At 40.6% G+C, this 21,759-nt stretch overlaps 1 protein-coding gene across 3 annotated transcripts in view; it reads left to right on the top strand.

Moving 5' to 3' along the window:
* Positions 1–21,759, top strand: part of RNF38 (ring finger protein 38) — a 196,147-nt gene that overhangs the window by 135,152 nt on the left and 39,236 nt on the right. For all 3 annotated transcript variants that reach the window (XM_038402385.2, XM_038402388.2, XM_038402386.2), the window contains 3 exons: positions 12,278–12,471; positions 17,563–17,776; positions 21,014–21,181. In XM_038402385.2, the coding sequence (XP_038258313.1) occupies positions 12,278–12,471; positions 17,563–17,776; positions 21,014–21,181 (576 nt within the window). The remainder of the gene's footprint in view (positions 1–12,277; positions 12,472–17,562; positions 17,777–21,013; positions 21,182–21,759) is intronic.

The raw sequence follows: 21,759 nt of genomic DNA on the forward strand, positions 1-21,759 counted from the left end.
AACCGCTGCCAGTGGGAGCCACGATCGGCCGAACCTGCGGACGCGGCAGGTACACAAATTGGCCCGGCCCACCAGGGGGCTTACCCTGGAGGGCTGTGTGCCAAATGTTGCTGATCCCTTAGCGAGGCTGTTCTCAGGGGTGACAGATGACAGAACAAGGAGCAATGGTCTCAAGTTGCAGTGGGGGAGGTCTAGGTTGAATATTAGGAAAAAACTATTTCACTAGGAGGGTGGTGAAGCACTGGAATGGGTTCCCTAGGGGAGATGGTGGAATCTCCATCCTTAGAGATTTTTAAGGTCCGTCTTGACAAAACCCTGGCTGGGATGATTTAGTTGGGTTTGGTCCTGCTTTGAGCAGGGGCTTGGACTAAAGACCTCCTGAGGTTTTTTTCCAACCCTAGTCATCTGATTCTTCTGTGATTAAAATCTACCTTTTATAGTTGTTAAATTTATTTCTTGTTTAGAATATAATCCAGTTTGTGTAATACATAATTGGGGGGAGGAGGTGGTAAGAGGTTGTGCATACCTTCCTCCACGTTGAGGGAAGAGGCGGATTTCATAATATACCTTTGGGTCTGCACTCCAAGGGAGATGGGCACCTGAGTGGTGGGGCAAATCCCTTAAGCTGAGTCTTCTCAGAGCTGATCTCAGTGTTTGTGATGATCTGCAGTTGAGTGTGTCCCTGCCTGTGTGTGTGCTGGAGAGGGCTTAAGACCGTGGCTCAGCAAGACAGGTTAAAAGGGGCCCATGCTGGCAGAATAGGCGGGCTCAGTGGTATCTCAGCACATCATGTGGCATCTTGAAGGGGAGCAACCCATCACATCTTCCTTAAAAAAAACTGATAAAAAGAAAACTTCGGTAAAATTGAGGGAAAGGGGATAGAGGAAGGACAGGAAAGACGGTAGCTTTAATATTTTGCTGGCTAGTAAGTCAGATACCAGGTCATTGGTATTTCAGTAGTTTGATATGATCACTATATTTTCCTCACTACTGCGCCCCAAACATCCAGATAATGTTAAAACTTCATAAAGGAGCTCTGATAACAGTATTGCCATATGATGTTGAATATCTGCAAACACAAGACACTTGCTGTGTTAACTTTATCTTCCTGGAGTAGCGATATCTTTTTTTTAAATTCAGATTTAGTGCTTCTAATTTTGTACAGAAAAATCTGAATTTGGAATATTTAGCTGTTAATTTCTTAAAAGCATCTGATTGCCTATAATCTTCATAAACTTTATTTTTTAGTCGCTGATACAGATTGCAATTTAATTACCAAGACCTGCTAGGTTATGTGTTCTGATGGTTTAGTGAAGGCTGTGCTGTAAGACTATGAAATACAAGTATCTTCAACTATGCAAAAACTGACATAAATCAGTTTTATTTTGTAAAATTCCATCCTTTCACTGAATAATTAATTCTTTGTGGAGAATAAAATAAATATATTACACTATATTTTTTGTAAAAAGAAAAGGAGTACTTATGGCACCTTAGAGACTAACAAATTTATTAGAGCATAAGCTTTCGTGAGCTACAGCTCACTTCATCGGATGCATTTGGTGGAAAAAACAGAGGGGAGATTGATATACACACACAGAGAACATGAAACAATGGGTTTATCATACACACTGTAAGGAGAGGTTTCAGAGTAGCAGCCGTGTTAGTCTGTATTCGCAAAAAGAAAAGGAGTATTTGTGGCACCTTAGAGACTAACAAATTTATTAGAGCCTAAGCTTTCGTGAGCTACAGCTCACTTCATCGGATGCATCCGATGAAGTGAGCTGTAGCTCACGAAAGCTTAGGCTCTAATAAATTTGTTAGTCTCTAAGGTGCCACAAGTACTCCTTTTCTTTTTACTGTAAGGAGAGTGATCACTTAAGATAAGCCAGCAGCAGGGGGGGGGAAAGGAGGAAAACCTTTCATGGTGACAAGCAAGGTAGGCTATTTCCAGCAGTTAACAAGAATATCTGAGGAACGGTGGGGGGGGGGAATAACATGGGGAAATAGTTTTACTTTGTGTAATGACTCATCCATTCCCAGTCTCTATTCAAGTCTAAATTAATTGTATCCAGTTTGCAAATTAATTCCAATTCAGCAGTCTCTCATTGGAGTCTGTTTCTGAAGCTTTTTTGTTGAAGGATAGCCACTCTTAGGTCTGTAATCGAGTGACCAGAGATTGAAGTGTTCTCCAACTGGTTTTTGAATGTTATAATTCTTGACGTCCGATTTGTGTCCATTCGTTCTTTTACGTAGACTGTCCAGTTTGACCAATGTACATGGCAGAGGGGCATTGCTGGCACATGATGGCATATATCACATTAGTAAATGCGCAGGTGAACGAGCCTCTGATAGTGTGTCTGATGCGATTAGGCCCTATGATGGTGTCCCCTGAATAGATATGTGGACAGAGTTGGCAACGGGCTTTGGCATCCTAGCCACTATGGATGTAGAAGCCCTCTACACCAACATTCCACACAAAGATGGACTACAAGCCGTCAGGAACAGTATCCCCAATAATGTCACGGCTAACCTGGTGGCTGAACTTTGTGACTTTGTCCTCACCCATAACTATTTCACATTTGGGGACAATGTATACCTTCAAGTCAGCGGCACTGCGATGGGTACCCGCATGGCCCCACAGTATGCCAACATTTTTATGGCTGACTTAGAACAACGCTTCCTCAGCTCTCATCCCCTAATGCCCCTACTCTACTTGCGCTACATTGATGACATCTTCATCATCTGGACCCATGGAAAAGAAGCTCTTGAGGAATTCCACCATGATTTCAACAATTTCCATCCCACCATCAACCTCAGCCTGGACCAGTCCACACAAGAGATCCACTTCCTGGACACTACGGTGCTAATAAGCGATGGTCACATAAACACCACCCTATATTGGAAACCTGCTGACCGCTATTCCTACCTACATGCCTCTAGTTTTAATCCAGATCATACCACACGATCCATTGTCTATACAGCCAAGCTCTACGATATAACCGCATTTGCTCCAACCCCTCAGACAGAGACAAACACCTACAAGATCTCTATCATGCATTCCTACAACTACAATACCCACCTGCTGAAGTGAAGAAACAGATTGACAGAGCCAGAAGAGTACCCAGAAGTCACCTACTACAGGACAGGCCCAACAAAGAAAATAACAGAACGCCACTAGCCATCACCTTCAGCCCCCCAACTAAAACCTCTCCAACGCATCATCAAGGATCTACAATCTATCCTGAAGGACGACCCATCACTCTCACAGATCTTGGGAGACAGGCCAGTCCTTGCTTACAGACAGCCCCCCAACCTGAAGCAAATACTCACCAGCAACCACACAACAGAACCACCAACCCAGGAACCTATCCTTGCAACAAAGCCTGTTGCCAACTCTGTCCACATATCTATTCAGGGGACACAATCATAGGGCCTAATCGCATCAGCCACACTATCAGAGGCTCGTTCACCTGCGCATCTACTAATGTGATATATGCCATCATGTGCCAGCAATGCCCCTCTGCCATGTACATTGGTCAAACTGGACAGTCTCTACGTAAAAGAATGAATGGACACAAATCAGATGTCAAGAATTATAACATTCAAAAACCAGTTGGAGAACACTTCAATCTCTCTGGTCACTCGATCACAGACCTAAGAGTGGCTATCCTTCAACAAAAAAGCTTCAAAAACAGACTCCAACGAGAGACTGCTGGATTGGAATTAATTTGCAAACTGGATACAATTAACTTAGGCTTGAATAGAGACTGGGAATGGATGAGTCATTACACAAAGTAAAACTATTTCCCCATGTTATTTTCCCCCCCCCACACCCCACCCCACCCCACCCCCCACTGTTCCTCAGATGTTCTTGTTAACTGCTGGAAATAGCCTACCTTGCTTGTCACCATGAAAGGTTTTCCTCCTTCCCCCCCCCCCCCCCCGCTGCTGGTGATGGCTTATCTTAAGTGATCACTCTCCTTACAGTGTGTATGATAAACCCATTGTTTCATGTTCTCTGTGTGTGTGTATATATCAATCTCCCCTCTGTTTCTTCCACCAAATGCATCCGATGAAGTGAGCTGTAGCTCACGAAAGCTTATGCTCTAATAAATTTGTTAGTCTCTAAGGTGCCACAAGTACTCCTTTTCTGTTTGCGAATACAGACTAACACGGCTGCTACTCTGAAACCTATATTTTTTGTGATTATGTTGGGGTCTAATACAGAAGTAGTAGTTTTCTGTAGTTTGATAGCACTGAATTTGCAGGAGGAGGAAGATTCAGGATCTGTTTTAATCTAAGATGTGGGATACATTTCTTTTAAAATAAAAAACTGAAAATTTTGTAAAATACAAAACCTTATATTAAAGTGACACTTGCTAAACCTCCTTGCCCTGCTCATAATTGACAAAGATGTCAGCATCCGTGTTGCAGTCCTGTCAGTAGCATTTTTGGCTCCTATTGGTCTGTGAGATGAGCAGTTCTCCATGAGCAGCAATGATGGATATCTGCTCAAGTAGAAAATCCATGTATTCCAAGGCTTTGGGGTTTCGCGGCAGGTTTCCCACAGTTTTTGCTATGTTCTATACGAGCTAAGCCGGGGTGGCCAAACTTACTGACCCTCTGAACTGCATATGACAATCTTCAGAAGTTTGAGCGCCAGGGTGTGCCTGCTGCGGTTAGGGGCTTCTGCCCCACAGGAGGCATCTGTGGGGCTCGGGGCTTCAGTCCTGCTCCTGCTGAAGCCCCAAACCCTGGCAGGTGCATCCCATGGGAATAAAGCCCTGAGGACCCCCCCCCTCGGTAGAAACCAGTACCCCACCACCCTGCTGCAAGGCAGAGGTCCCGAGCTCTGTCTCTTCTCCCCCTTCCCATCCCAATCTGTAGGTGGGGAATGGGGGGGGGGAGTAGAGGGGGTTCCGGGAGCTGCACTTTAACTGTAAAAGAGCCGTATGTGGCTCACGAGCCGCAGTTTGACCACCCCTGAGCTAAGCCTTCATTTTAAAAATTTGTAATTTCTGATTGTAACATCAGGATACAAATCAATGCAGTAATTGTCTTGAGTCTGCAGGCTGAAAATGAGGTACAGATGTCTCAATTTAATTCAGTTTAACTGGTTGTCAGAAGATCAAAATCAGATTCAAAGTTCAACATAGTTTTGAACTTTTTCATGTCATGTTTTCCTGTAGGAGAAACACCTAGCTCTAATGGTCTTTATTCATTAAACCTAGACATACCTATCACATTTTTGATTCCTTTTATTTGAAAGATCTTTCTTTAGGAAGACGTTTCAAATTTTGAATGTATAAATATTTATTTATTTGAAGGCGTTACAGTGCTTAAAAACTAAGGTAAAATGATATTTTGCTGTATGTCATCAGTTTCTTTAAAAAATTTTCATGGGACTCTGCGACTTTGTGTACAGCATTGTATAAACTATATTCAGAAACATTTATTCCATCTCTAGTCTGTCTGCATGCCAGTGCAGGCCTAAAAAAAGTACACTCAGCAGACTCAGGTGGGCTCTGACCCCATGACATCTTGCAGCCTAATCAAGGATTGTGCCCCTAAACCTACAAACCGGATAAGTGTGGTCCAAAAACAACAATCAGTCTCTTCTGTTAGGTATTGCCTCCCTCCTTTACTGCTCTCAGGAATTCACTCCCAGCTCTTCAGCCTTCTTTAGTCACATGGCCCTAGGAAGAGTCTATGTTGATCTCGTTCCCTCCACCTGGGGTCCCTTACTGTCTTATTCTGTGGGCATTTGGAGATGGCTCCCTTCTGCCTCCTAGCAGTGTCTGGGATTATTGCTTTAAGAACCCTCTCAAGCTGGCTCAACTGCAGCTCTGTCATCCGTCTGCTCTGGGATGCAAAGCATTTATCTCACTGGTTCATTCATTGACTCTTCATGCTGCCAGTTCCGTTATTGAGACACATGGGTAACAGATCCAGTGCATAAGTGCACCCTGGGGTGAATAAATTATCGAAGTTTCAGTGATTCTCAATAGCAGGTGCTGCAGTGCAGGTTTAGGGGATGGAGAGAAGGAAACAAATGGACTTTCCCTGCCATCCCCATTCTCTCTTGCAGCAAGTAAATTTGAAGCCTCATTTCCCTGACACTAACTAAAATTGAAACCAAAGACTTTGTGGAGAACTGCAGGATAGACTCAGCTCACACACTCAGAAGCCAGGCCTGAGGGTTGTGGTGCAGGGTTTCCCTTCTGGGTAAATCTGTAGTACCCATCTCTGCTGGTATGTGCAGGGGATCAGGGAGGGTGAGGCATCTTGGACCTTGTCTAAGTTTTGTAACATTTTCAAGCTGTCACCTGGCGCACATCGCACACAACTACTAAGATACAGAAAGCTCCACATAACCTTTACAACTTAAGGGGGAAAGGAGGCTACATCAAATATTATGACAATATTATTGTCTTGGTAAAAACTTCTGCTTTTATAAAAAGCCTAAACTAGCAACTTATCCTTTCTCATAAGAGCACAAAGATGAGCAGCGTTAACATAAATTACTCAGAATGGCTATAAAACATATTCAAAAGTATAACGAATGGTCACGTCAACAATGTATCAGGATTTCACTCCAATTCATACTAAATAGTATCAGAGAAGGACACATTTTACAAATGGGTTTAATTCTTTGCTCAGTAGTGACATGGCTTGCTACTGGTGTCTCTATGTGATAAGGTATCATAGTGCACGGCAACAAGGGAAGGGGTATAGATTTGCTAGGGGAACATTAATTGTGAATTTCCTGACTCTTGTGGATTTAATTTCAACCCTAATTCTGCCTTGGCACTAAACTTCATCTTCTTTCAGTGGTAACATGGGATCTCTATCTTGAACTCTTTCTGGCATTGGTGCTTTGACCTATGAAATGTTATGTGTTTTGTGCAGATGTTGCTTGCTCTTCTAGAAATTCATGTTTGAATCGATGTCATCTTTTAGTTCCTGGCTTTTGTCAAGTCAATTTTTAATTTACGTAATAAAAATAAACTGGATCTTCCACAGCTATCAGGCCCTCATCATTCTGTTCTTGCTGCTTGTTTGGCAGCAGCAAAATCAGACAACACAGAATGGCCTGTCAGCAAAGGAGGTAGTTCAAGGACGCTGAGCTGGCCTGTTGAATATTGGCATGAAATTTGGGGAGATGTAAATGTTGCAACAAATGTACAAATATAGCAATGCATTTGCCAACTTAGGGTTTTATAGACTGCAAAATTATACTGTTTGTGATAGTCTCTGCCATACATTTCGTGTAATTGAAATGTAAATAGATCTTAATTTGTATGGGATTTGTTTCTGCCACTAATTCCATGTTACTTTTTGCAATATGCTCTTGTAACCCTGTTACAATCATTTTATGAGAATTGGTTTCTTAATTAAAGCCAAGAAAAAGTACCAGTTTTTTTCTTAATGACACTAATTTATGAAGAAGTTAGGATTTAGCTTTAGGTTATTTTTTTTTCCAGTTCAGAGAAACATAATTAGGTTTTAAACTCATTCTTTTATATGTAGTTCAGAAAATGATTTTATCGTTATTTTCTTTCTAATGGCAGACAAGTTGGAATGGAAATACTGTTGCTTAACATAAAAGACAGTTAGCATATGTTATGGAGTTTGGAGTAGATGTACTAAATAGTAATTTGGAATGATGAAAGGTAACCGCCTAGCAGCTTGTTAGTTTGATACATCTCTGCCATCTCCTATGAGCTCATGAGCTGTTTTGTGTTTGGAGTGTATCTCTTCAGAGACAAAATAATCAAAAGAACCAGTGTTCCAGGATAAATATGCTTTTCTGGACATTTGGTAGGGGGCGGGGTAGGAGTATTTAAGAGTAAATTTAGTGCTAAGGAAAGGTCCAGACACATGGCATTATCAGTCAAAGTTTGTTAGCCAAACAATAGCTTGAAAACGCCTCTCTGTCACCAACAGAGATTAATGCAATGAATACCTGTTACCATTCACTAGGCTTTGCCCCCTCTGCCAGCTCACTGAACCCTTTTGTCTCATCCTCCCATCTGCACCTGTTCGTTTTTCATATGGTACTCTATAGCCTCCAAGTGTGCCTGGCCTTTTTGCACTATTTACTTGTCGGTACATATGTCTCTTGGGATCTGACCCAGTCACCCGAAGCATACAAGTTCCTGTTTCCAAGACTGTCTTTGAAAACTCTCATTTTAGCCATCAACCATAGAACCCTGCCTTCATGGCTTACTTCATTCTTCACAACACGTTAAACATCAAGTTAAAAATCAAAGTAGGCACTTGAAGCATGTCAGAGGTACTGCTTACTATGCTTTTATGCTGCACCCTTTTCTCCTTTCTTACCACTAGTAAAGTTAGGCTGTTGGTGGTTTGATCTGGAAGAGGGTTTTGAATGTACAATGTTGAGGGAGATCAAAGAAGCAACTAACTCAGTGAAATGGTAATAATGGGAAACGTCAATTACCAACATCCAAACTTTTAAAACATCACAATGGGGCAACGTTTAGGGAAATGGTTGCTTGATTTACTAGAGTACTTCTTGAAATACCTAGTCCTAAAGCACACAAGAAAGAGTTTTTTCTTGACTTATTTCTAACTGAGATACAGAAGTTGGTCAAAAAAGTAATTACATGTTAACAGCTGTTGGTGATTATAATTTAAGTACTGCATCCTCAGGGAGGAATTTCATATAAAAAATAAACCTGTCACTATGCACTTAGCTTTAGAAAGGGGAGATGGGGGGAAAAAGGGAGCTGATCAAAAAGGCCTAAAGTAAAAACTTAGGAAAGTAAAATCCTTAGCCTAAAATAGATACAAAGACTGTGCATATCCCTAAACTGAAAAGGAAACAGGAAGGTAAAAGAGATGTGGTTAATTGTCGGAGATGAAGAGTATTCAAGCCAAACCAATATTCTTCCAAAAATGGAAATGCAACATTAGTGAAACTAATAAAAAAAAAAAAAACCCATAAACCATGGCAGATGAAATATATACATATGTTTAATTTATGAAGACAGGGATTTTTGGTTGGTTGAGTTCAGGAGTTGAGTTGGTTGAGTTCAGGATCCTGACGCAGGGAAGAAAGGTAAGCAGCAGGATACGGACCCTGGACTTCAGGAAAGCAGACTTTGACTCCCTCAGGGAACAGATGGCCAGGATCCCCTGGGGGACTAACATGAAAGGGAAGGGAGTCCAGGAGAGCTGGCTGTATTTCAAGGAATCCCTGTTGAGGTTACAGGGACAAACCATCCCGATGAGTCGAAAGAATAGTCGAAAGAATAGTAAATATGGCAGGCGACCAGCTTGGCTTAATGGTGAAATCCTAGCGGATCTTAAACATAAAAAAGAAGCTTACAAGAAGTGGAAGGTTGGACATATGACCAGGGAAGAGTATAAAAATATTGCTCGGGCATGTAGGAAAGATATCAGGAGGGCCAAATCGCACCTGGAGCTACAGCTAGCAAGAGATGTCAAGAGTAACAAGAAGGGTTTCTTCAGGTATGTTGGCAACAAGAAGAAAGCCAAGGAAAGTGTGGGCCCCTTACTGAATGAGGGAGGCAAGCTAGTGACAGAGGATGTGGAAAAAGCTAATGTACTCAATGCTTTTTTTGCCTCTGTTTTCACTAACAAGGTCAGCTCCCAGACTGCTGTGCTGGGCATCACAAAATGGGGAAGAGATGGCCAGCCCTCTGTAGAGATAGAGGTGGTTAGGGACTATTTAGAAAAGCTGGACGTGCACAAGTCCATGGGGCCGGACGAATTGCATCCGAGAGTGCTGAGGGAATTGGCGGCTGTGATTGCAGAGCCCTTGGCCATTATCTTTGAAAACTCGTGGCGAACGGGGGAAGTCCCGGATGACTGGAAAAAGGCTAATGTAGTGCCCATCTTTAAAAAAGGGAAGAAGGAGGATCCTGGGAACTACAGGCCGGTCAGCCTCACCTCAGTCCCTGGAAAAATCATGGAGCAGGTCCTCAAAGAATCAATCCTGAAGCACTTAGAGGAGAGGAAAGTGATCAGGAACAGTCAGCATGGATTCACCAAGGGAAGGTCATGCCTGACTAATCTAATCGCCTTTTATGATGAGATTACTGGTTCTGTGGATGAAGGGAAAGCAGTGGATGTATTGTTTCTTGACTTTAGCAAAGCTTTTGACACGGTCTCCCACAGCATTCTTGTCAGCAAGTTAAGGAAGTATGGGCTGGATGAATGCACTATAAGGTGGGTAGAAAGCTGGCTAGATTGTCGGGCTCAACGGGTAGTGATCAATGGCTCCATGTCTAGTTGGCAGCCGGTGTCAAGTGGAGTGCCCCAGGGGTCGGTCCTGGGGCCCGTTTTGTTCAATATCTTCATAAATGATCTGGAGGATGGTGTGGATTGCACTCTCAGCAAATTTGCGGATGATACTAAACTGGGAGGAGTGGTAGATACGCTGGAGGGGAGGGATAGGATACAGAAGGACCTAGACAAATTGGAAGATTGGGCCAAAAGAAATCTAATGAGGTTCAATAAGGATAAGTGCAGGGTCCTGCACTTAGGATGGAAGAATCCAATGCACCGCTACAGACTAGGGACCGAATGGCTCGGCAGCAGTTCTGCGGAAAAGGACCTAGGGGTGACAGTGGACGAGAAGCTGGATATGAGTCAGCAGTGTGCCCTTGTTGCCAAGAAGGCCAATGGCATTTTGGGATGTATAAGTAGGGGCATAGCGAGCAGATCGAGGGACGTGATCGTTCCCCTCTATTCGACACTGGTGAGGCCTCATCTGGAGTACTGTGTCCAGTTTTGGGCCCCACACTACAAGAAGGATGTGGATAAATTGGAAAGAGTACAGCGAAGGGCAACAAAAATGATTAGGGGTCTAGAGCACATGACTTATGAGGAGAGGCTGAGGGAGCTGGGATTGTTTAGTCTGCAGAAGAGAAGAATGAGGGGGGATTTGATAGCTGCTTTCAACTACCTGAAAGGGGGTTTCAAAGAGGATGGCTCTAGACTGTTCTCAATGGTAGCAGATGACAGAACGAGGAGTAATGGTCTCAAGTTGCAATGGGGGAGGTTTAGATTGGATATTAGGAAAAACTTTTTCACTAAGAGGGTGGTGAAACACTGGAATGCGTTACCTAGGGAGGTGGTAGAATCTCCTTCCTTAGAGGTTTTTAAGGTCAGGCTTGACAAAGCCCTGGCTAGGATGATTTAACTGGGACTTGGTCCTGCTTTGAGCAGGGGGTTTGGACTAGATGACCTTCTGGGGTCCCTTCCAACCCTGATATTCTATGATTCTATGATTTTTGAAGAGTAAATAGCCACAGAGAGAGACAATAAATGTTTTAAATATATGTGAAGCAGAAAGCTTGCAAAAGAATGAGTAGGTCAACTGGATTATCAGAGAGTAAAAAAGAGAAATTGAGGCAGACAAGTCCATAGCAGAGAAGCTGAATTTTCTCTGCATCAGTTGCCTTTCCACAGAAGATGCTGGGAGATAATTACCCAATACCTATTCTGTCAGGTAATAAAATTTAAGGTGGTGTCAACTCAGGTGGTACTGGAGCAATTTGGCCTCCTATAGTCAATTAGAATTCTTTGTGTCAGAAAATTTTAGGTGGTCAGATCAGGAAAAAGGTATCCAACCAGATAACTTTTTAAAGTAAAAATTACATTGATTTAGCTGATGCTTTTGTCAAATTTTTTTTACACTTGTTAATTGCCAGTCTTGCGCTTACAAGTTAAAGGACAAGAGACGCATCTGAGCTGAGTTAGCAAAACTAAAATTGGCTGCAATACAAATCAGATGTCTAATAAGCTGTATAGTGAGCATCCTCCTGGTGGAATGGGGTGCACATGCTGAGCTCGAACTCCACATGGCAGACTATTTAATGATTGACAAATATGGATCCTATTAGCATGAAATTGGTGCTTAGCCAGTAACATTTTTTGAAGATCCCATACATTTTAAAAAAAACCTCACTCTCTTGAAACAAGCATTTTTTAGCTTTGTATCTCTGGCAACTTTGTTTCTCCCACAACATGAGAATTTTTAAAATATTGCACTGAATTCTGTAATAAAAATGTATTTGGGATGGGGACGCCATAAAATAATTGTAGAATCCATTGCCTTCATGATGTGATAACTAGACATTTAACTTCATGTGGTGTTTTTGTTTTGAATGTATATGGTCTACTTCAGTTTTTTCCTCCACAGATGTAAACTGCAGTAATAAAACAAAACAGTGTGTGTGGGGTATGACTCACTCAGGTGCGTTTATTTTTTGCATTTGCATAGAGTGAAGACAGTCCGAGTCCTAAGAGACAACGCCTTTCTCATTCAGTCTTTGACTATACAGCCGCATCACCAGCCCCATCACCGCCAATGCGACCATGGGAGATGACATCAAATAGGCAGCCTCCTTCAGCTCGACCCAACCAACATCACTTCTCAGGGGAACGATGCAACACACCTGCACGCAACAGGAGGAGGTAAATGGATTAGTCAGGTTGTGGAGTGGTTTCTTGCTAGCCTGTCTGCTGATTCACGCAAGACCTTTTTCAAGGCAGCAGTGATTCATTAGCATTAGAAGTGAAGTATTCCTAGCCGAAGACTGCTAGTTATACAAGACTATATGATAAATACTAATTTTGAAAAATTTGTTGATAAATATTTGCTATTATCGCTGCTGAAAACTGGTATTGGAAGTAATTAATGAGGTCAATGAAGTCTTCCTATAATTTTGTGTGGACATGTGCAGTTTGAGAGGGTGGTTGCTCCTTAGCATTTTCAGTCAGAATCCATTTATTTCTCTAATACTGCACATTACATTAGTGTGTCAGAAAATCAACCAAAAACTAAAGATTCCTATTTCTGGACAGGCTACTACTACTAGTAGTAGACTAATTATTTTTATAGTGCAATAAACGTGCATGACACTTACACAACTTACAACTTTGTCTTTCCCTAATAAACGTGCAATCTAATTTCAAATTATACAGAATCATAGAATATCAGGGTTGGAAGGGACCTCAGGAGTCATCTAGTCCAACCCCCTTCATGAGAATGAATAAAACTGACAAGGTTGATGCAAGTAGTATCATGTGATTGCTTAGATGTGTGGTGAATGTATTGCAAGGTTTTTTACTTTTTTATCTTAGTTTAGTTTTGGGCTATGGTTCATAAGCCTCTTTGAAGCAGAGTTTTTAGAATAAGCTCAATTAGTCATGGAAGAATAGAGTTTTGGGTGGCTATGTTGAACTGGTGCCTGCACCAGTGTGTTGTAAAGCTTAAAAATAAAGACCTCTTCACTATTCCAGTTAATTATCCAAAACACAAGCGTTTGCTCCCTCACAATAGGTTTTGGAACTGTTTGTCACCTAATACGAATTTAAAACACATTTCCCTATGTTTGCTTCAGAAAAAAGTGATACTTTACATTCTCCAGCTTTAGGAGAAGCCACACATTTTTATGAATGCAAAAACCAGGATTTGAGACCAGAAATAGACTCTCTTCTATCCCCAAAGTTAAAAATTGTCAACTGGCATTTTGTTAGTTTACTGAAGCTATAGCACATTGTTACTTAATTTAAAGAAGTCTTTTAGGATCACAAATCCTGGAAGCTTCGGGTCACAACTTGCAAAATTATATTTGTTTTCATACAACCAGCAATCAAAACTAATAATGCAAGTCAATGAGTTGATTTCTTGGATTATTGCATAGAGAGAGGCAGTGGGGTCCAGTGGATAGGCAATTGTCTTGTGATTCTGGAGACCTTTATTTTATTTTCAGCTCTTTCACTGACATTCAACTGTGAACCTCTGTTTTACTCTCTTGTTTTCGGTCTTGTCTGTTTAGACTGTCACCTTCTCAGGGCAGGAACTCTCTGTACGGTGCCTAGCACAGTGGGCCTCGAACTTGCTTGGGGTTTCAAGGCACCATTGTAATACAAATAAAAAGTAGATTACTAGTAAAATAAGTTCAATAGGCTTTTACATAATTCTGTTTAAAAGTGAAGTTAATTTTCCCTTCTTCTGATGAACTTGCTTCAAGTTTTATCAGGTTTAGTCTCTGTCACTATGTATATCCATTAATCTGTTACCATTAATCAAAACTGGTGTGTGCTCTGACTGGAGACTGTTTTAAAGCTGTCTGTCACCAAATGGCTAGCAAATACATCAGTATTGCCAACACCAAGCATTTAAAAAAAAGTTAGACCCCAGAAAATCTTGATTCAAAATAAGCTTTCTTTGTTACAGGTTTCAGAGTAGCAGCCGTGTTAGTCTGTATTCGCAAAAAGAAAAGGAGTACTTGTGGCACCTTAGAGACTAACAAATTTATTAGAGCATAAGCTTTCGTGAGCTACAGCATCCGATGAAGTGAGCTGTAGCTCACGAAAGCTTATGCTCTAATAAATTTGTTAGTCTCTAAGGTGCCACAAGTACTCCTTTTCTTTCTTTGTTAGTCTGCCTTCTTCCCTCTACAGGCTCAAAAATCAGCTGTCATCCCACTTTGTGATTATTTAGGTTCAACATTCACCCGTACATACACAGTGGAAGCAAAGGTGGACTTCCCTCAGCTGCAGGGAAAGGGTCTGCACAGTTTGCTCTCTACTATTTGGGAAGATGGAGCTTCTGTGTTTTCCTCATCCATCCTTTCCCTGCCACACTCCAGCTTCCATCCCCATTCTTCATACCTCCCCTGATATGTAACACACCACCTTCCCTCTGCCTTCTTAGTCTTGTACCCTCATGTTCCTCCACATCTGCTCCATGGCAGTAACTCTGGTACTCTACTCCCTGATTGAGAACATTTAAAAAATTACTGGGGGAAAAAAGTACTTATGTGAACAGCTAAATACAGAGAACAGGAATCTCTAGTTACAGACAGTTGTGATTTGTTGTTACTGGCTAAGACCTGCATGCATCTCGTTATATTTAGTTTTTGCTCCGTTTCCTCAACCTTTGTTCATTTGTTTGGTCCACAAATTATGCTTTGTCTTTTAAGTTTTTAGAGACAGACTGTCATTTACAATTTTTTTCTATTACCCAGCACAATGGGGCCCAAACTGGTTGAGGCCTGTGAGCACTACTGCAATATGAATGTTAAGTGCAAGTTGTGACTACTTTGCATGAGACATTCCCAGTAATTCCAAGTTAGTCATCTGCTAGAGTTACACATCTGGAAGTTATCTCAGAGTTTCACCTAAGGAAAGGGACATTTCTTTGCAATCTGACGTGTATCTGATCACCTAGGAGAAGTCTGTTTTGCATCAAGTTCTGTTTTTTCCAGAGTACTACGTTCTGTGCTGCCCATAAATCAGTATATAGAAAAGTGCCCAAAAAGTGTTGACAGTTTTTGTTTTTGTTATGCTTTGTTTCCTTCTGGGTATTTAACAGAAGTAAAGCTTGACCTTTGGCACTACTTGTGGAAAGGTAAAGGCAGAACTGAAGCTAAAAATGCTACAGTGTCTAAAGATAAATGGCAGGGGAAACTAAGGCATCTCTGCTGGGTTTAGTTTTTTCAAAATGTTGAAACTGCCATCAGTGACTTTAACCACTCCAAGAACTTTTCCAAACCCAAGTCCTTCCTTCATATGATGTTATAGCTTTGCACTGATGTTAGCTGAGGGTTGGATATGTGCTACTGTAAACAGTCTGATTTATATATGAAGTTTAAAGGTGCATATAAAGGAAGTTTAAATCTGAATTCACTAAAACTGAAATCTTGCTACGTGCATTAAAGTTACAAAAATTATATAGGTCTGTCTTATCTATAATGATGTACAACCGCAAACAAGTGGATTTTAGTTGTAATGCAATTTTTAGACATTTAAAAGCAGTCACTAACATAAAGCATACTTGAATATCTTGGGCAAGTTGATTTATATTGTAACTGACTGTGACATAGTACTGAATGTATACAACCTTAAAGCTAGATTTGTATCTGTGCAGCTTTATTTGATTGTCTTGTGTGACTATGGAAAGCACTGGGGGTAAATCTTTCCAGATTACACCAATAATAGCTATGTCAGCATAACTTTATTATTAGTTATGCAGAAATTAACAAACACACTATAATAGATTCCTAAAATGGAAGAATACAAGGGAAACATTTATCTGCTTATAAGATTTAAATCAGCAAAGCTCTCTGATACTATAACACAAGTAATTACAAGCAGGGTTGGTAACAACACTTATTAAGGTTACCTGACAGTTCCCATTATAAGACACTGTTTTCAATTTGCCAAACTTTAATAATTTGAGCTGAAATTTTCCATCCTGGAAAAGTTTTTGTCAGGGTGATTGGGGGGGGGGGGGGGGGCATTTCAACCAAAACAGTTTCAGCTGTTTTTGAGAATGAGAGTAAAAAACGTTATTTTGCCCATGTTAAAACATACTGGTGTCTTTTTCTTTGAGAAAAAGTACGCCATGCTTTGCAGCAGAGACTTGAAATTTGGCCAGAGGGTGGCCTATGTCAAATGTGCCTTTTCCTGTTCTTGTGAAAATCTGCCCAAATTTATATAAGACTTGGAAAAATTGCAGTTTGCATATGCTCTGTAGAAACTTGCTAGAGCACAGCTATTTCCCAAAGATTTCATCTGCAATGGGCATGCTGCAGTGACCAGGCAAGTCATCACTTAAACTAAACTTCTTACAGGTAGTCATTAATTGCTCAATTTCTGGGTGCTGACTTCAGACCCTGACATCTGATTAGCAGAAGGCCTGAGCGCACTCAGTTGCAAATGAAGTCAATAGAGCTGTACTTTGATCACCAAAGAGCTATGTTATGCTTCTTAATCAGATCTTAGGTGTCTCAAATTGGGCATCCAGAATGAGTGGATACTTTTTATATTAATCTGTCATAGTTCCACATCTGTAAAATGTGGATAATACCACCACCTTAGCTCACAAGGGTGGTGTGAAAATAAATGAAAATTGGTGAAGCATTCAGCTACTACAGTAAGTGCCATAGAAAAAGCTCATGAAGAAATTAATAATTCTATCTTCAGAGTAGGGTTTGAATAGTGTGCAGTAAATAAGGCCTGGGCCTACACATTGAATAATGAGGAGAAAACAAAATATTGAACAGCTGCTCATTTAGTGAGCACCATCCATTCTGTGCGCTGAATGAGTCAGGGCTCCTGTAGGGGGGAAAAAAGTATGTGATCATATCCTTGTAGACTGTATCTTCATGCATATATACAAGATTGCACAAGCAACCATAATCCTGGCATTTTCTAACTGTTGACTGCTTGACTTGGCAACCTTCATATTCTTTTAATGTATCTTGTGTCTACAATATCTGTATAAAAGTGCTTATGTTAATTTAGCTTATGCTGGTTCTCCTGATTGACATATATTGGTATAGTCACTGTGTATTGAAATAATTGCATGTGTACTAAGGCTTTTATCAGTATACTACTGTCGGTTTAAAAAATAAAATCACATCTCTAGCCGACATAATCTTGACAGAACTATCTAGTATAGACTTGTCCTCAGTATTGGATTATGTATGACATTGTTTGAGAGAGGGGCCTGTGGCAGTTTGTGACATGTCTTCCCATTTAATGTGTTCCCAGTCCTCCTGTTAGACGCCAGAGAGCGAGAAGGGATCGCCTGTCTCGACATAATTCCATTAGTCAAGACGAAAACTATCACCATCTCCCCTATGGACAGCAACAAGCAATAGAAGAGCCCCGAGCCTTCCACCCACCGAATGTATCCCCTCGTATGTTGCACCCAGCCGCTCATCCGCCACAGCAGAATGCAGTGATGGTTGACATTCATGAACAGGTGTGAGAATGTTGGGTGAACTCACTAAGGACACTGATTTCTCTAAGACTTTTTCAAAAAATCCAAGTAGTTGGCATTGAAGATAGAACACTGTGGTAACTACTGCTTGCCATTTGTTGTGGCAATTTCTTTCAAGAGTCATAATGGTGCATTAGTAACATACAGCAGTGAAAATATCATAAAATATTGGTTATAAAAAAAATCAAATAAAGCCTAACAGAGAGTGAAAGTTACCGATTTGGCCAAGGCAGCCATCGGCAAAGTTCCAAAGCCTTCATATCACACTTTTGAAACATAATTTTTCTGCTTCTGAAGTGAATTTAGTTTGAGAGGGGATGTGGTAGTTTATGAAGTAGTCATTCATAAACACTGAAATAAAATGCATATCTTTAGCTCTAGGTACTTTTACAAGATTAAAGTAGATAATATAAAAATAGAATTCACAATGCATATAAGCGACTGCCTTCATGTGGATAGGATCTGATAGACTACTGTTTTCAGCCCCAAATCTGTTACTCTATCCCTAAGCCCACTTCCTCCCCAAATGCCCCAGAAAGAAGTTAATTTTGCAGCATATCCCAAAAATTAAGTTTTATATTGTGAGATCAAGAGGTAGAGCAGTTTCCAGAATCAAGGACCCTCTGGAGAAAATGTCCCACTCGCATAGCCCCACCCTCTTCACATCAAAGGGCCTATAGCCCAAGTGCATTTGTTGACTGCAACTGCATAGCATCACATGGGGAGGGAGTTGGCCTGTCAGGTAGCCAGGTCGCAAACAGTTTAGAGCTTTATGTTAAAATTAACCTTTAAAACCTTTAAAACCTTGTCTGTAAACTAATGTGGTCAGTAATGGATAATGGATTGCTGTGCAAAGTTCTCCTCAATAAGCAGACATCTACATAGTGCACCTGTGAACTTTGAGTGTACAAGTTAACAGTCCTTTTGGCTGTCTCAGAATTTTTTTTCCTTATGTCTGAAAAGTGATCAGTTTGCTGGAGCACCTGAAAATGAAAACCAAATTTGTCCTCCCACTCTGGATGATGAGATTACATCAGCACATGTCTGGGGGAAAACAGATCCCACAGCACTGCTTCTGTGTCCTCTCTGCATCTTCTATGACCGGTGTGCCAATGTTGCCAAGGACTAGTCGCCATGGTTACTTGTGGGTCCTTCATGCTGGTCCTTGACACTGACTACTTCAAGGAAGGGATCACTTTCTCCTGGATGCCATGGTTGGTCTGCTCCATGAGAGAAGTAGTCCTCTCCTGACTCACATCTGGCACTGCCGTCAGTGCCTAGCAGGCATTGCGTAGAAACCTCTGCTAACCCTGCTACAAAAAGTCTGCAGTAGTGCCAGAGCTAAAGGCCAAAAGGCCACTTAGACTATCTCCCCGCAATGTTTTTGTCATAGAGGTATGCAAGACTGAAGCTTGGAGTTCTATTCAGTCATCTGTATAGTGATACTCGTTTGGTTCTGTAGCAGATCAGGAGAGCTGTTGTCTTTAATTTATATTAGGGCTATCAATTAATTGCCGTTAACTCAAGCAATTTAACTCAAAACAAATTAACTTGATTAAAAAATTGTGATTAATTGCAGCTTTAATTGCACTGTTAAACAATAATAGTATACCCTATTTATTATAAATATGTTCGGATGTTTTTCTACATTTTCAAATATATTGATTTTCAGTTATGCTAATGAAGCATGAAAGGGCATACAAATGTTTCGCATATCTGGCATGTAAATACCTTGCAATGCTGGCTACAACAGTGCCATGCAAACGCCTATTCTCACTTTCAGGTGACGTAAATAAGAAGTAGGCAGCAGTATTTTCCGTAAATGTAAACAGACTTGTTTGTCTTAGTGATTAGCTGAACAAGAAATAGGACTGAGTGGACTTGTTCGCTCTGAAGTTTTACATTGATTTATTGAGTTCAGTTACGTTAAAAAAAAATTCTGCATTTTTAAGTTGCACTTTCATGATAGAGATTTCACTACTGTACTTGTATGAGAAGAACTGAAAAATACTTTCTTTTAAAGTGCAAATATTTGTAATAAAAAATAATACAAAGTGAGCACTGTACTTGTATTCTGTGTTGTGACTGAAATCAATATATTTGAAAAATGTAGAAAACATCCAAAAATATTTAAATGGTATTCTGTTTAACATTGTGATTAAAACTGGGATTAATTGTGATTTCTTTTTAATCTTGCAATTAATTGCGATTAATTTTTTTTAAAAATTGAATAATTTTTAATTTATTTTTTAATTTTAATAATTTTTAAATAATTTATATTTATTTCCACCTGTGTACTGGTTTGTTCCTGCTTGTTAATTCCCCAAGAGCAGGATCCAGACAAGTAATTCATGAAGGAAGAAGAAGGGTTTTTCAAGATAATTGCCTTTTATGGTCCACACTCCTTGTCTCTCATTCTTTGGAGTCTTTACTGGAGATTTCTGATATAGTGTAAGGAAACCAAGCGTGGTGGGGGCCCTCTGTCTTTGGTGCCCTCGGGTTTGAATGTTGAGTTCTATTAGATGTTGCTGTTTCCCAGCCCTGGGCATTTTCAGACCAGGGGTTTGGGTCCTTATTGGCAGTTACCTCAAAGCACCACAATTACAGGTATGTAATCTTTCCCTTTCCAGCTTTTAAATTAGCCTTTGGTTTTATCCACTGTTCTGTTACGTTTATTTTAGACATTGCTTGAGCTTTCACCTTTGAGTGGGAATATGCAGAGATGGTTATCTTGGGGGAGAAAAAATTATCTGCATTTTTTTCTTCAATATCTCTGTGGAAAATCATTTAGTCACTCTTCCCATCAGAGTTTGGAAGATTGTTTAGCTACTTGTCCGTTTTTCCTTCTGATTTTAATTGGCTTTTATGTGGGAGTTACTGCCTCCTTTTGGAAAGGAACTAATCTGAACGTGAAGGGGCCCTACAGAACCTGAGATATACTGTTTGTGTTTCGGAGGATTTAATGTTTTGAGTTGAGAGTTCCCTCCCTGGCGTTGTTCAGGAAGCACTGATGTAAGAGCAATAATCTATTGAGGAGGATATTTTTTAAGAACAGGAATTACAGGTTTGTAACTTTCTTTTATACCCTCAGTGTAAAATGTGATTTTTCTGGTATTGAGGTGAAAGTTTGCCATTTTTAAATGGCAAACCATAACTGTTCAGAACCCTCTGAATTGTGTAAAGTAACAAAATTACTGAAAATTGTTTGTTTCAATGCAGATCCACCAGGGCACAGTCCCTGTTTCCTACACAGTAACAACAGTGGCACCACATGGGATTCCACTCTGCACAGGCCAGCACATACCAGCTTGTAACACACAGCAGGTCCCAGGATGTTCTGTGGTTTTCAGTGGACAGCACCTTCCCGTCTGCAGTGTGCCTCCTCCAGTAAGTAGGTTTATCTAATGACCCAAGCTTTCATCTCCAGTGTGTGGGGTGGGCCGCCTGGAGCTTCACAGCTAATGTGGTTTTTCAGTTTGCATCAGAGAAATCCACTCATCACTGGGGCAAAGTGTGGGTGTATAAGCAGATCTTTTAGCTTGATGTAGAGTTGCGTGTTTTATGTTTATGTACTTTTTTTCATAGTGGTGTAGTATTTTCTTATATTAACCTGTTTTAACTAAAGTCAGAACTAGCTTAGGCTCCAGTCTCTGGACACTCATCCATAGCTTCACAAAACAAGTTCAGAAATTTGGAGGAAAGGGTTTTTAAGTTAATCAAATAGTAGGAAGCCCACTAAAATAATTGACAGGGTGTAAGAGGCCCCCTCCCCTCAGAGGGTGTGCACGCATATACAAAATCATCCCTTCCAGCTATATCTCTAAAATCAATAATTTGTGTAAATACTAGCAAGATTTAAAAAAAAAAAAAAAAAAAAGACTAACACAGGCCAAAAAGATATCTCAACTATTTGGAAACACATTAACAAAGAAACTGTCAAAACATCCTTGTTTATCTAATAACCC

This window comes from Dermochelys coriacea, chromosome 5 (assembly GCF_009764565.3).
Source record: "Dermochelys coriacea isolate rDerCor1 chromosome 5, rDerCor1.pri.v4, whole genome shotgun sequence".
Taxonomy (NCBI): Eukaryota; Metazoa; Chordata; order Testudines; family Dermochelyidae; genus Dermochelys; species Dermochelys coriacea.